The 14,579-nt window shown below is 42.2% G+C and overlaps 1 protein-coding gene across 9 annotated transcripts in view; it reads left to right on the top strand.

The window, feature by feature from the left end:
- TBC1D1 (TBC1 domain family member 1) overlaps nucleotides 1-14,579 on the top strand; it is a 933,361-nt gene that overhangs the window by 600,543 nt on the left and 318,239 nt on the right. For 5 of the 9 annotated variants that reach the window (XM_085642279.1, XM_085642277.1, XM_085642281.1 and 2 more), the window contains 3 exons: nucleotides 6,536-6,694; nucleotides 7,231-7,350; nucleotides 7,686-7,828. In XM_085642279.1, the coding sequence (XP_085498405.1) occupies nucleotides 6,536-6,694; nucleotides 7,231-7,350; nucleotides 7,686-7,828 (422 nt within the window). The remainder of the gene's footprint in view (nucleotides 1-6,535; nucleotides 6,695-7,230; nucleotides 7,351-7,685; nucleotides 7,829-14,579) is intronic. The other 4 variants (XM_085642280.1, XM_085642278.1, XM_085642284.1 and 1 more) reach the window with 1 other exon arrangement.

Here is a 14,579-nt window from a genome sequence, read left to right as displayed (position 1 = left end):
GTGGTAGCGAGTGACGTGGGAGGAGGCGTGGCCAGCAAGAGATGGGCGTGGCTATCGTCTCCCTCGGCGAGCAATGGCGCCAAGAAACGAGTGAATTCCGTTTCCCAACAGCTGATATTCAGCTGCTCTGGGAGTCAAGGTGAGTGACAGAGCGATCACTTGTGCAAATAAGCAAGTAATTTTAAAAACAATACACAACAAACAGTTTTAAAAAGATCGGCAGTAACACCTCCCGGCTTTTCGCCTCAGGAGTAAGCAATGGAGCAGCGCTAGAGTTCAGCGCGCCCTCTTTATCTCTGTGGAGGGGGCGTGGCCAGCAAGAGATGGGCGTGGCTATCGTCTCCCTTGGCGAGCAATGGCGCCAAGAAACGAGTGAATTCCGTTTCCCAACAGCTGATATTCAGCTGCTCTGGGAGTCAAGGTGAGTGACCGAGCGATCACTTGTGCAAATAAGCAAGTAATTTTAAAAACAATACACAACAAACAGTTTTAAAAAGATCGGCAGTAACACCTCCCGGCTTTTCGCCTCAGGAGTAAGCATGGGCTCAGTGTTTAGTATTTGATGTTCCTTAACTAAGGTTTGTGCTGTGTGTTTTTAGTGATCTACAGAGGCTATGACATTCACATAGGACAATGACCATAGCTGTGATCTGTATGTGCTGCACACATACTATGGTCAATGCCTACCTGCACTGACTCCTGGCCTGTACATTCACCTCGCTCGTGGCCTGTGGCATTTGCCAATCTTCAGATTGCACAGGGCAGAAATTGGCAGTGCCCTGTACTTCCCAGAACCAGGCATAGCCCATCACATTTTTCTATTTTCAGAGTGGACAGGGCATGGACTGTGGCTGTGACCTGTGTGCATGGCACACATCCATGACCTGTATGTATTGCACACAAGTTGACTATGGGCAGTCATGAAATTTTGCATAATCAATTTGTCCCAGACCGCTTTTTGGATGGTAAGGGGCTTTTAGGGTGGGTATTGGTTTTCAGGTGGGCAAGGGTGCGTGTGTGTGTGTGTATAAATGTATATTTAAGAAAAAATATCTATTTACATTTTTGTAAAATATATATATATATATATATATATATATATATAAATATATATATATATATATATATCATACATACATACATAAATACATATACTTAATTTGAGATTACTCTTAGCTGGTAAGTTTTCCCACACATATGCTTTTACCATACAAGCCTTAACAATGCAAATTTCATTGTAAAGGCATATGCGTGGTAAAGACTTGCGTGATAGTGTTGCGGGCATTGTAATGACCGCATTGTAAAGCTATGCATGGTAATGGCTTACGTGGTTCCATCATACATTTATCTCCCATCACTCCTAACAAATTCAATTGCAGTCCCGGAGGGTAGTACCAGGAAGCCAATGTGATCTGCACTCCATTCCATCTCCCATTCAGCGCTGCATAGCAACCAGATCCTCCTCTCGGTCAGTTTGGGTCTTGGTGAACTCTAAAGTGAATGACTGGCGGACCAGGATAGGATTCCCACCCCACTTGGCCCGATGTAAATCTGGAGTGGACCAGCACTTTGTATTTACTCTTCTCGAGGAATAGACACTCGGTCCCTATCAGATGCGTCTCCTGTAACATTGGTGTTTTGCCTATTCAAGAATTGTTTCACTATCCTTCTCTTCACTTGACTTCCCAACCCTTTAACATTCCAATATAGAAGGTTGAGCCCCCTCTTGTTACTTGCTACCTTTCCCTGAATGCGTCTGATGTGTGGTGTGTGCCATGTGTGGCCCATGGTGCATATTACCGCCTTTGTTGTCATGCGTGTTCTGTCATGTCAGTTGAATCCTCCCCCATATGAACACACCCAACCCCACATCCTCATGTGACTAGTCTAGAACTACCTCCCCCCCCCTATATTTGAGGTGTCTGTCGCCTCCGCTCCCCCCCCCCCCCATCAAATTTGAAGGTGATCTCTAATATTCAAGGCTCTTCCTCTGGTGTCTCAACCAAAGGAGTTCCTCATTCGGTAGCTGGGTGCATGGTGGTGTCCTCAATCTTCCTCTGAATGCTTTGTTACTCTGTGATAGCTCCGGCCCAAATCGGTCCTTCAGGCCCTCCAACAGTCATCATGGCTTCAAAGTCCCCATAACCCCAGCTCTTTCCTCCTGTGAGGCTACCCCCGCTCCCTCCAGTTACTGAGATGTCCATCTCCTTTCCTGGTGTGGGGGGGGGGGCATCCTCTTCTTCTTCTTTTCTCCACAACTCTTCAACCATCCCGCCACTCCCAGGCTTCTTCCAGTGGGCCAAAGAACCAAGATTCCCCCTCCCCCGAAATCCCTTTCAGCCTTGCTGGGAAGATCGTCGTGCCTCCACTTTTTCCACCCTGGCTCCTGCTGTCATGCTGGCAGTTCTTCATAAATTACTTCTCTGGTTCAGATCATATCCACACTCCTCTGTTAGTCACTCCATTTTTGCATATGCCTCTTGTGCCACCCCTGCAGCTTCGTTGCCTATATATTTCAATTCACTCTCAGAGTAGTGTCCAAGGAAATCTAATTCCACATTCCCCTTGACTATTTCATAGAGTTTATTTTTCAGTTGGGCTATATTTATTCTCTGTGGAATTGATCCATGGGGTACTGGGATCATTCTGGGAACTGTGGCATGTAAAGGTATACCTATGGTTCCCCCTGACTGGTCTCTGGGAACCCGAACACATATGGATCCTGCAACTCCTCCCCCCCACTGCAAATGCAGATAGGTCTATTCAGCCTAGTGCTGACTCATCCAGTCTCCTGGAGCCACCCCAGCCCCCGTCATTCTCAAACCAGACAGTCAATCCACAAACAGGCAAAGGCACACAGAAAGGTTGAACAAGAAAATAGCCACTTTCTAAAAGTGCTATTTTCAAACACTGAATTTAAAAACCATCCTTCTTAAAAAATGTGTTATTAAATATTGAGTTCAGGGGTACCAGATTCCAAATTTCTATCTTGCTTCTATGGGAAGATACACAGGTAAACATGTTACACAGCATTCCCCATTCTGTCCTATGGGCAAGATAGCCTTTCAATAGTGAAAAACGAAATTGGCAGTATTTCACTATCGGGACATTTTACCCACACTAGTACATGTCCTACCTTTCACATACACTGCACCCTTCCCAGGGGGGTACCTTGGGCCTACCATAGGGGTGTCCAATGTGTAAGAAAAGGGAAGGGTAAGGCCTGGCCAGTGGGTATACTGGCTAGGTCAACATGACAGTTAACAAACTATGCACAGGCACTGTGGTGCCAGGCATGATACACCATCTTAGGGCTACTCCTGTGGGTGGCACAACCAGTGCTGCAGGCCCACTAGTAGCATTTGAATCACCAGCCCTGGCACACTCAGTGCACTTTACTAGGGACCTACTGGTGAAACAAATAAGCCAATCATGGATAACCAATAACAATTTACACAGAGAGCATATGCACTTTTGCACTGATCAGCAGTGGTAAAGTTCCCAGAGTCCTATAGCCAACAACCACAGATCAGGAAAAACAAAGGAGGTAGAAGCAAAAAAAGTTTAAGGATAACCCTGCAAAAAGGGCCATTTCCAACAACCACCTTGGCTGCCTCTCATCATCCTGAATGTTTAGCTAAGAGCAAAGCTTCTTGCAGTCTTTAGTACGAACCTCTTTCTATGTTTCCCATTCCCCATCTGATCCCAAAGATTCAGAGCCTCAAATTGTGTGGACCTAGGCTGAGGCTTCAAATCATACATTCTCCTCCTCAAATTCTATAGCTTGGGTATCTGGTAAATGCCACTTAGCGGGACCTATAAGTCCCCATCTTTCTCCATATATATTCGTGCCATTGTTTGAGCCAAAAATCTGTGCAACTCTTCATTTCCAGTCATCCCCCTTTGCGGGTGTGACTTTGGTGGAAATTTCTCTTCCTTTTTTCACTCTTTTTGCCCTTTTGAGGTCTAACTCCCTATGATTTTTTGCCTTTTAATGTCAGTAATGACCTTCTCTCACATTTCACTCCTTTCTTTCACTCACAATGCTCTCAGTTCTTTCTACAGTCACAGAGCGACCAAGTCAAAGGTCAGTCAATCGCAGCACGGCTCTCTGCATTAGTCACCCTATCCCTGCATGACACCCTATGACATTAACAGCCTGTCTGCTGTTGAACTATTCCGAACCTCGTTTTTCTTGTTCTCTCACAGTTCTAACGATGTCTGCTTCTTCTGTGTCAATTTAAATTTCGAGAAAAGCTACCTTACTCATAACAACAATTTTCAGACATTCGACCTGCCAAAGTTTGCCCCCGATCAATGTGCTATGACCTGTGTACATAGGAATGAACGACAATTAGCCCCAATTAATACAACTGTGCAACAGCAAAGTTACGAAGTGCTTGGTGTGACTGATGGCGCTTCACAGTACACCTCACATTGGCAGACAATACAGTTATCTGTCAATTCTCCAAATTGCACCGAAGGTACCTTTTACCTAACATCACCATTTGATATATACACAGAACAATCCACAAAAAACATTAAGAAAACAATACCCACCTACCCTATAGATCAAAGCTACATAGTAATTTATTTCAACGTCCATCCACTGCATCGCAAACGCTCCATTTCTCACAAAAAATCCAGAATGTGCCACTTTTCTCCCTATTGATACTCATGCCATCGTTTCTGTGTTTACGGTGTCTTCTCTTGTCAGAATCTGGTGTGAACTGGACTCTATGGCGCATCCACTTATACCATAAAGTTATAGTTCTTGGTTAAGGAGCCTAGTATAGCAATATGGGTCTGAGCTATACTTGACGGATCCATTCGGAACCATCAGACAAGGATCTCAGTTACTAGATTTACTCAATTAATTAAAATACATTTACAGTTCAGTACATAGACTGAGCCCACAATCGGAAATCAATAACCATGCAGAGCAGGCAGGCAACTAGAGCCAAATTTCGGGGGGGGCTGAAAAATATTTCGGGGTGGCTAAGTCTTCGAGCCATATGCAGAGTGGCTATAAGCAGGGGTGAAACCACAACAAAAGCCTCATTACCGAGTAAATGGTCTTTTAAAGACCTGTGAAGTACTCGGGTGCGGCTGCAATTAGATGGACGCCAGCCTGCGAGGCTGTCTCAGCCGGGCTGTCACATACGACGGGGGGGGGGGCTGAGCCCAATGGGTGTTGCGTGCCTGATGCAGATCAATATAGAATACAGCAAATAACCCAGTAAAGTTGTAGTACAAATCCAGCTTAGATTCGCCTCCTCAGAATGGCAAAATGGTCTCCTCCTAACTTTGAGAAGCCACGCCCTTACATAGTGTTTTAGACACAAGCTTCATACATTTACTACATCAATGCATGGTTCACATACTATAACCAATAGTAGAGCAGCAGTTGCAATGGAACTCATTTGAAGATTTTCTCTCCAATGCTAATATTTGGAGCTCTAATGTTCACAACATCTGTTTTCAGCAAATGAAATGTTACATTTTATATGATTCAGTCTGGGACAGCTACTCTGTCCTTGGGAAAGTACGCTCTGCCCAATCAACTAGGAGAATTAACTTCTCAGCTAGTAAAGTTCACAAGTCTTCATTATGAGACAGAATAAACAATAGTCACGTGTTAGTCAGCAACGTCAGGAAAAGATGGCCGACGAGGCATACATTGTCCCAAGTTAGAAAATTCATGAACTCTTAAGCAGTAATCCTTGCAATTTCCAATTTGAAACAATCCACTTTGACTCCCTGACAAAAGACATGGAAGGTTGAATGCCTGATGGAGCAACAGAGGCCAAGCAACGAAGTAGCCTGGTTGCCTGGAGACCGTGCATTTTTTTTCTGTTGTAGAAACATTTTTCATGGGATTAACATATTGTAAACGCTTCTATTTCTGTTTGCACTAAGATAAATACATGGAATTACGATTGTCACATGAAGCCTAAGTGAAAAGATCTCAAAACGTACAGTGCAACAGAAATTGAAAAAGGGAGCTATGATGTTTTAACTGGCAAAGCATTTCTATTTTTTTACTACTACTTCCGGGATGACCCAACGGTGCTAATATCGTTCTGCAAACGGTAAGGATTTTACAGTTTCACTGACTGACGAATAAGACGATCAAACGGGCAATTCTGGTTAAATTCCCAAACTTTTGTATGTTTTGTGCAGGTGTTGCTGCTATTTTCAGAGTATGCAAACGCTATACTTGTGTTTTAAGTGGATACGATTTAAGTAATAATGTGTCTGAAACTGGGATAATTTTTACTCTAAATATCTTTTATTTATAACCTGTTTATGATACATTTGGTGTAACCGAAAACAAATCTGGTAATTTAATATCTCATTTTCTGGGAAAAGATTTCAATTTGTCCAGGTAGACCATTTATAACTGAACTAAACGTGATAGTCGTTGCCCACTTTGTTTGGCATTTCTTCTGCTGTATTTTTTTCTTTTTCTTCTCTGTTTCTGTGACTCCCTTCCTGCTGCTCTCCCCCTCACGCTGGAATGCTGCTTGCATAGCTCGGACATGCCTACAAGTGAGCCCTCGCACTGCACAGACCAGCCTGCAGCTCCTGCGGCTTCCGGCCGTTCTGGAGTCTCTGCCTCTTCACCTAGTTTGTTTAAAAAGCTTAAGTACAGTTCGTTTGCGGACCAAGGTGGCCCCACAGTGCCCAAGAGGTGAGCCGGCAGGCATAGTTTGCTTTGAATGCTTTCGGCATTTTACATTTATTTTGTTGGGCACAAACGTAAAAAAAAAGCCCAAATTGTTGTTCTCGTTAAACACAATATTTATTAAATATCATATATTTTTCCCATAATTGACTAAGTAATTATAGCTTTTGCAAGTTTTTAACTAATGCTAGAGCGTGATCGGTCGCGTACCCTCAAATAAATGATGTGATGCAGTGCATGGTACGTAAAAGTAAAACGTTACACTTTTTGTACTTATCGGGTGAGTGCGAGTGGGTTAAATGACTTAGAAACATTTTTAAAACTGTCGAAAGTTTTATTTAAGTCTTGCAAACTAAGAACATCCAAAATTATAATTATAGACTTCAAAAACGCTTTCAGCCACACGGGTTTCGTCTGCGTATCCCTTGTTAGGCGTGTCAGAAATTCCATAGTGTTGTGGGAGCTCTTTTATAGCTTACATTTTATGTTCTTTGCTCTCTTGCCTTACCTGACTGCTTCTTTATTTCAAACTGTCCTCCAAGCTTCTCCTACCGTACTGTCCTACGGAACAAGCTTCGCTCTTCTTCCTCTGTGCCAAATTTTCTTAAATTTCTGGCTCCTGTAGCGGAAAATCACTCCTCTGACTTAAGCAGCAAAAAAAGGTAGGGCTCAATTATTACTGTCAGTCTTCTGATACTCACATCATTAATGATTGGGATATTGGATTTGATAACCGCAATATATTTTGTAAATATTGAAAGGATGTAATTATGTAGGAAGAACTCTGAGATATCCTCCTAACAAATGATCTGGAGTGGAAGACTGCGTTTACTTGTGCGAAGCTTTCCTCGACTAACCATGTAACAACCCATATTTGTGCTGCCGGTGTAGAGCCGATTACACTTTTCCATTGTGTAGCTTTGCTCTTCATTTCACAAGTGCGTCTACAGTCAAAGACTTGGATCTTACTTTTCTCCTAAACATTTACTACTTTCAGTGATTTGGGTTGTAAGCCACATGAAGCCGACATTAACAGTGAAAGCCCAGTAAGAACTCGGAGACATTCATGGAGACAGCAGATATTCCTTCGTGTAGCAACACCGCAGAAATCCTTTGATTCTCCGAACCGATATGAAGGCGGTAAGACCACATAAACACATGTTGTAGATATTGTTGGATTTCGATATGCATGGAGTTGCTTTATTGAAGAAGCAGTGCCAATGGCAACATGCTTACTTATTCTGCATCAGTGTGGTTGTATTGGGGTTAGTACTATATTCATCAACCGAACTGAAATCATTGTGGCTACGCTGTCCATTGGTGTGTGTGTGTGTGTGGGTGCGCAAGCTCCATTGGTTGGAGCTGGCTCCATACGTGAATGTGGCATATTGGCTTTTCCATTTCACTGTCGGGTATGTCTATCGAGGATCCTATGACCATAGATCTTCAGCTGTGTTTATTGAGAAGAAGGTCCTATACAGTGTTCCATACTTACTTTGTTTAAGTGGCAGAGAGAGATATGTGGACATGCCATGCTTCACCTTTCATTACACATTAATCAACTTTCAATAAAATGTAATTCGGATAGGATAATCTGTAGCAACCTTCAAAACTAAATGCACTGCAAGTGACAGATCCCTCTCTTTATGCTAACCTTTACTAAAAAAAACTGTTGAATTAAACAATAAAAGAAATTCCAGTACCACTATACTAACACATTCTGAAATGGACAAATCATCTATACGGTAACAAATGCACATATTGAAGTCTGCGCATCCAGCTCTCCCCTCCGGCCCTGCATCAAGCTTACAATTTTCAACATCCAGTAGCAATAGCCTGGACATACAATTAACTTTAGATGTGCCCCAGATAGATGCTCAGCCGGAGGATGTAATTCTGTACCCAATGAAACAAGCCATGCTCTAGATTTGCCAGTGTGTTTCTGGCTTAATATGTGAACCAATGGCTTGTGACCTGTGTAAACTATAAAGTGAGTTTCTCACACAACTGTTGTACTGCCCAAGTGCAAGAAATAATTTCTTTCTCAACAACTTAATATTTTGATTCTGGCTGTCTGAGCAAGTGCAATAAAAGGCAATGTCATATAACCCCTGTCCTTCCAACTAGGGACAGTAAACCAACCATGAGATACTAACCTGCTTCTACAGAGATGGTAACACATATGACTGGTTACACATTACTACAGTGCAGGTGCATTACTGATACCAGATTGATTTCTGTAAAATGCTCCTGTGCCTTTTCATCCCATTGGTTTATGTTCAGTCTTTCTTCAACAGTAAACTTTTGAGTCTTAGTTTTGGAAGGAAGTCCATGCTTAACGTAAAATTCATGCAAACAAAAGAATGGCATTAGCTGCTCCTGCTGTCGGGCGGCAGAGCATTCACAGTGACCGTGACTCTTACTGGTAGATGTTAATGTCTCCCTGTAAACACATTTATATTCTCTAATATTTTATTCCACTTTATGCCATGGACACCTGATCCAGAACGATATTGTGATCCCCCTCAAACATACTTTTAAGATGCCCTCTTAAATGCAATAATCCTTTTGTAAGCTTTTAAACATACTGAATATTATACTTTCAAACTGTGAGACAGCTGAAACCTACTAAAAATGATCCTTTGAAAACATGATACCACTGAGGGAAGGCTGAAGGGTGTCCTCATGAGCTGATATGTAGCATAAGGCCTGAGGAAGAGGGTTAGATGGTGTTTTCCAGTCGGTGCGGACATGTTTCTTTTCTGATGGAACTGCTGCTGTTTATACTCTTTTCAAGAAGTAAAAGTTATTCGTTTCAAAGGACATTGTACCTTAAATTATGCAAGAACTCTTTTATACTTTTAATATTTCAGAGCATCAATCTGTGTTATTGCATTACTGTACCTACAATCTGATATTCCAATTTCTAATCTTGAGATGCATTCACAAGCTCATTGTAATTTGTCCTCTTGAAGGATTTGCTTTTGTATCAGCTGCTCCGTGGAACACTTACTGACCGGCTGTACCACTACTGGTTCAAGTAGTCATCTTTACTTTCACCGTAGCTACATCATGGTGCCTTTTGAATTGAGAACCAAGAAGTTTTCTGTTCATGATCCATAAGGCTAAATGAAGTACAATTCAATATTTCATTCCACTCCTTTCTATGACAGGCGGGTTTTCTTTGAATCATTTCCAGAATTGCTAAGGACATCGATGAAGCCTGAAAAATATAAGGACTCTGAATCAAATGTTCTCTTAATTTTTTTAGATTTGCTTAATCATTTGGTTTCACTGAGTATTGGAAAATATAAGGGCTACTTATATCTTTCTTAACCCTAGACAGTTCTTCTCTAACCTTATGTGTAGAAGCTTTTAACTGGTGTTTATCATCCACAGCTTTTCACTTGACCTTAACAAAACATTGATCTTGCTTGAGGTGTCGACAAAAATCCTGAATGACTACAAAGGATCATGTGCTGATTCCCCTTCCTGATAGCTAAGCCTTGTTCCCTGGGTGCTGGTTTACGTATCCAATCAGGGAAAGCTATGCTTTCTCTCGCATAACTCTTCCATGGCTGCAAACCCCAAAAACTATTCAGTCTTTTAATAGCCCAATATTGTAATACTTGATTCTCCATACTACTCCACAGGGTACTCCTATTAAGCACTATTAGCCACCAGCATCCTGTTAAGCATCTATTCTGAAAGGATTGTACCTCTAGATAAGGAACACTCTTATGCAGTGTGCATCTTTAGATCACTCAACAATTCGGCATACTTATCAGGATACTTATACAGTATACCGACCTGGTCTTCCATGACACAACAGGCTCTAATTTGTATATTTTTTTGCATGTCACCTCCCTCATATACAGTAGTGACACGTTCCTGCAACTTTTATGCAGCACCCAAACTCACTGTTCCTCTCTGACTCACAGTAAAGAGTTGCCTTCTTAAGGCAAACCCAAACTTAAATGTGGCAACATGCAATTTAAAATATCTTTACAGTAATTTTGTTTATTGCCTTATATCCCAGAGTGATTGTCGAAAAATCTGAAGCTCACCCCCTCCCTCTTCCCCACCCTCACACACAGTCTTATTGACCAAGTTACCCCCCCTACCTCCCCTATCTACGAAAAAATCAAGCAAATGTAATATGCAAACATCGACGGTCTTACGAGATTGGATTCAAGATCTTAGGGGACAATTATAGGTCGGTCCTCCACCACTGCAGCAGCGTGACATAAGCGTCTAAATCCAATATTTCATCATTTAAAAAAAAAAAAAAAGACAAAAGTGGCATCTCTGAAAGGCAGGCCAGAAGAGAGCGGTTCGTAAACGAGGCAGCATTGGTTGTAATGAATTTCTCGTGGCTTGGATTCTGCTTTTTTAAACCCGATGAAACCTCTCTGGGCGCGAGCGGATAGTTTCCAGGATATACATGGGCCTAAACCCAACCCGCTTGGTGAAGTGCTTGCTCACTGTTTATATAAAATAACACAAATGCACAGCACCCATTAATATGAGATAAGCGCAGGAAGAACCAAGCCTATTTTTATTGGCTGGACCCACGGGGTTTTCATCCCCTTTTACCTACCATGCAATTACTCTTACCCATGCAATAATAGCCTGCACTTCAACTCTTGGTTAAACCCTGCTTGAATATGCGGTGCTCTCATGTCCTTCAGATGTTTTCACTTTAGGTGCCCACACTTGCCAGCAGATCCCATTCCGGCGGGAGATCCCCGATTTTTTAAAGCTAAACATTGCTTTATTTTGGGTGTTTCCCGCCTGAAATTGCCACGGCCTAGAAGCCAATAGGATTAACACATTCTCCTGATAATGTATTTTTTTTCCCAAATCTCCCACTTTACTTCTCTAAAATGTTGGCATGTATGGTAGCTATTTTCTAAATTCTTCTGTATGTTTGTTTTATGTTCTTGAAAATCTCCTGCAGTTCTATTTTCGAGAACGGCGGAGCAGTAAAGTTATTAGTTGTGCTGACTGTGATGGGTTCTTGCAGTCAGTGCCTTGAACGGCCAGGAGCGCCCACTGAACCAGCACTGTGGTAATTTGAAAGGCAGAACTCTGCAACCTCTTACTTTCATTTTACTTGCAGCGTGTGGAGCAGCTGGATAGCGGTCCCGGTTTTATCTGCTGAGTATTAAAACGCGGTTACATTTTACTGGAATGAGTGGAGAAAATGAGTCGGGCCCTGCCATAAGGAAGCCCGCCTGATGCGCATTTTCAACACTTCTTCATTCCGATTGTGTCCGGTCGGGAGCATCATTTTAAATTGTACAATGTACATGATTGCAGCTTTCTCAGAATTCTGACCTTGTATCCACCTCTGTCGTTTTTGTAAGATATGTCAATACCATGATGTCATTGGGTCTCTGCCTTCGCCCCATGTAATTACCGAGAGTGTCTTGATATTAGATAGGTGTAATCCATGTTTTATTGCACAGGAATGCTCCAAAAATCATTCATGAAGGGTTCAAGTCGTGCACCCGTATACATTTTAGGTCACATGGGCAGTGCAGAATATACCCCACAAATTACCTTTTACATGCAATTCTTTTGTGGATTCTAAATTCCAGTGTGTGTTTTTAAGTAGGCTTGAGAGAAGTAGCTTTATTTAAACAGTAATATTTGCATTTCTAAATAAAGTAATATGTTATGCAAATGGACGCCGTGGACACTCTTAAAACTACTATGCAACAATGATGCATGATTATACTACCTTGATAGCAGGCAGAAGGGGAGGCAGTGATTTTCAAAAGCGTTTCTATGGGTAAAAGAATGGTCACTAACTACATTTACGGGTAACATCAGAAGGTTGAGCGCTTCATTGAAGACAATGGAGTAGCTCCGGGCTTATAAATGGCTGGTATAAGCCCGTATTCCACGTTCCAGTGCTTGTTTTCATGTTTCTCCCTTTTTCATTTAAAACATTCTACCCTTAGTGGGTGGAATGTTATAATAGCTTTGTAGCCTTTCTGCCTCAGGCTATACTGGTTGTTAAAGGCCGTCTCCCTCATTATAGGCCCTCGCCGCACTAGGGTTCAGGGCCTTTAACACTCAGTACAGCCCTCAGCAGCAGGCTATAATATGATCGTCGCTCATTAAATGTTATGATGTATTATTAATGTACCAGTAAAGAATCCATGATTTTTCGATCTATCTATCCAGAAAGTCAAGCCACTAAAAAAATCCTCTCTTCACAATATCTGGTAGAATGATACCATTTCAACTGGCTCATTTCTAGCTAGAAAAACTCAGCTGTTGAAGCACAGGGACCAGTGTTTAATTTGAGCCGGTGGTTGCCCAAGCACTCATTTTTGAAGATTGGCACTTATTTTTCTGCATCAGACTATCACCAATAGAAAGAGAGCGAAAACACGCAAAGTGGAAACAGAAAACAAACGTTACAAATGCAGATAGGAACCTGCAAGAATGGGATAAAGGGGTAGACAGTGTCTCGTGGTGGATTAAAGAGACCTTAGGTGAACTAACGACTACTCAGCTTTGGTATTTGGTGCACTGACTTTTTACTGCACTGGACTCTGGCTTCTGAGCAGACCTTTGGGCACTGGCACTTATTGTTTTATACGTTGAGGATGGGCAGGGACTGTTTATTATTATTATTTTTTTTTTTATATGACTGATGGTCACTGCATGTTGCTCTGGACAATTCTCCACCATGCTCCCAATACCAATGGCTCAGTTACATAATGAACAGGAATTGTCTCCCCCATGGAATTGTGGTTGGATCAATTCCTAAGGTCCTTGTTGGTTGTCATTTGTACCGTATGTGCCCTTCATGGAAATCCAAGGGGAGAGGATTACCGGATACACAGGTGGCTCTGACAGGAATGTTAGAGACTAGAAACCAGTCAATTAGGGACACCATACCCCGTTCCTGTGTTTTTACCCAATAACCCAATACATTCAGGGTGTTGCAGTCATGATTGAGACAATTATTCTGAAGTTCTGGGTTAGAATGATTTGTAGATACAAACTAGACCGAAATAAGTCCCTAGATTAAATGACTAACATTAAACTTTAACTAAATATTAAGAGAAAACACTAGTGACATTCATTATACCCCAGAATTCATTCTAAGAGATGTGGAGGTAGATGATAGCGTGTTATTGAATATGAAATGTTGCCCCTCCTATTACATGTATACATCTCTGCCTACCCTAACTGCTAATACATGGGCTGAAGTCATAGCCCTCCACCTTCTCACCCAAATAGTCAATCCATTCAAAGTACATCTCTTTAACACTTTCTTTCAAGGAATCGGGTAAAGACCTGGACAATTTAGAGGGTTACTCTTCGGTTGCGAGTCTCCAGTAGCTAGCACAAATCAAGGAGCACGCAGATGCCTAACAAACGAGGAACGTTGTTGATCAGGGCAACGTTTACAAATGAATAAGTCAGGCTTTTGAGACATCATGGGCTGGAGATGCTGCAGCACAAGATCTGCCCACACTGTTTGGAACCACTGTTATCATCCTAAAATGTCTGAACTAGCAATGAAGGTATTAGGCGTATTTCGGGTAGGTAGGCAGCAATGTGTTGAATTGGAAAAACTCCCAATCCCTTTAGTCATTGATGGAGGGTAGAGCTCACTCAAGTGTCTCCACTTTTACGGTCTTTACTTTACAATTCCATCAGTGGGGGCTAGCTTGTGCCGCGAGTGGTGCGCAGAGGATGGAGGGAGCAAAAAAAAAAATATTGGACTTGCCTTTGCAGCGTAATGTCCTCTTCACTCTGGTGTCTTCAGGAAGCTCTGGACGCAGGAATCTACACTACCCAATCCTGGCACTGCTCTCTGAGCATGAGAGCAGCATCAGGATTGGATGGAGCAGGCTCTCTCAGC

The sequence above is a fragment of the Triturus cristatus genome, chromosome 2_2 (assembly GCF_964204655.1).
Source record: "Triturus cristatus chromosome 2_2, aTriCri1.1, whole genome shotgun sequence".
NCBI lineage: Eukaryota > Metazoa > Chordata > Amphibia > Caudata > Salamandridae > Triturus > Triturus cristatus.
The sequence above is the reverse complement of the archived record's forward strand: the minus strand, read 5'-3'. Positions and strand labels throughout refer to the sequence as shown.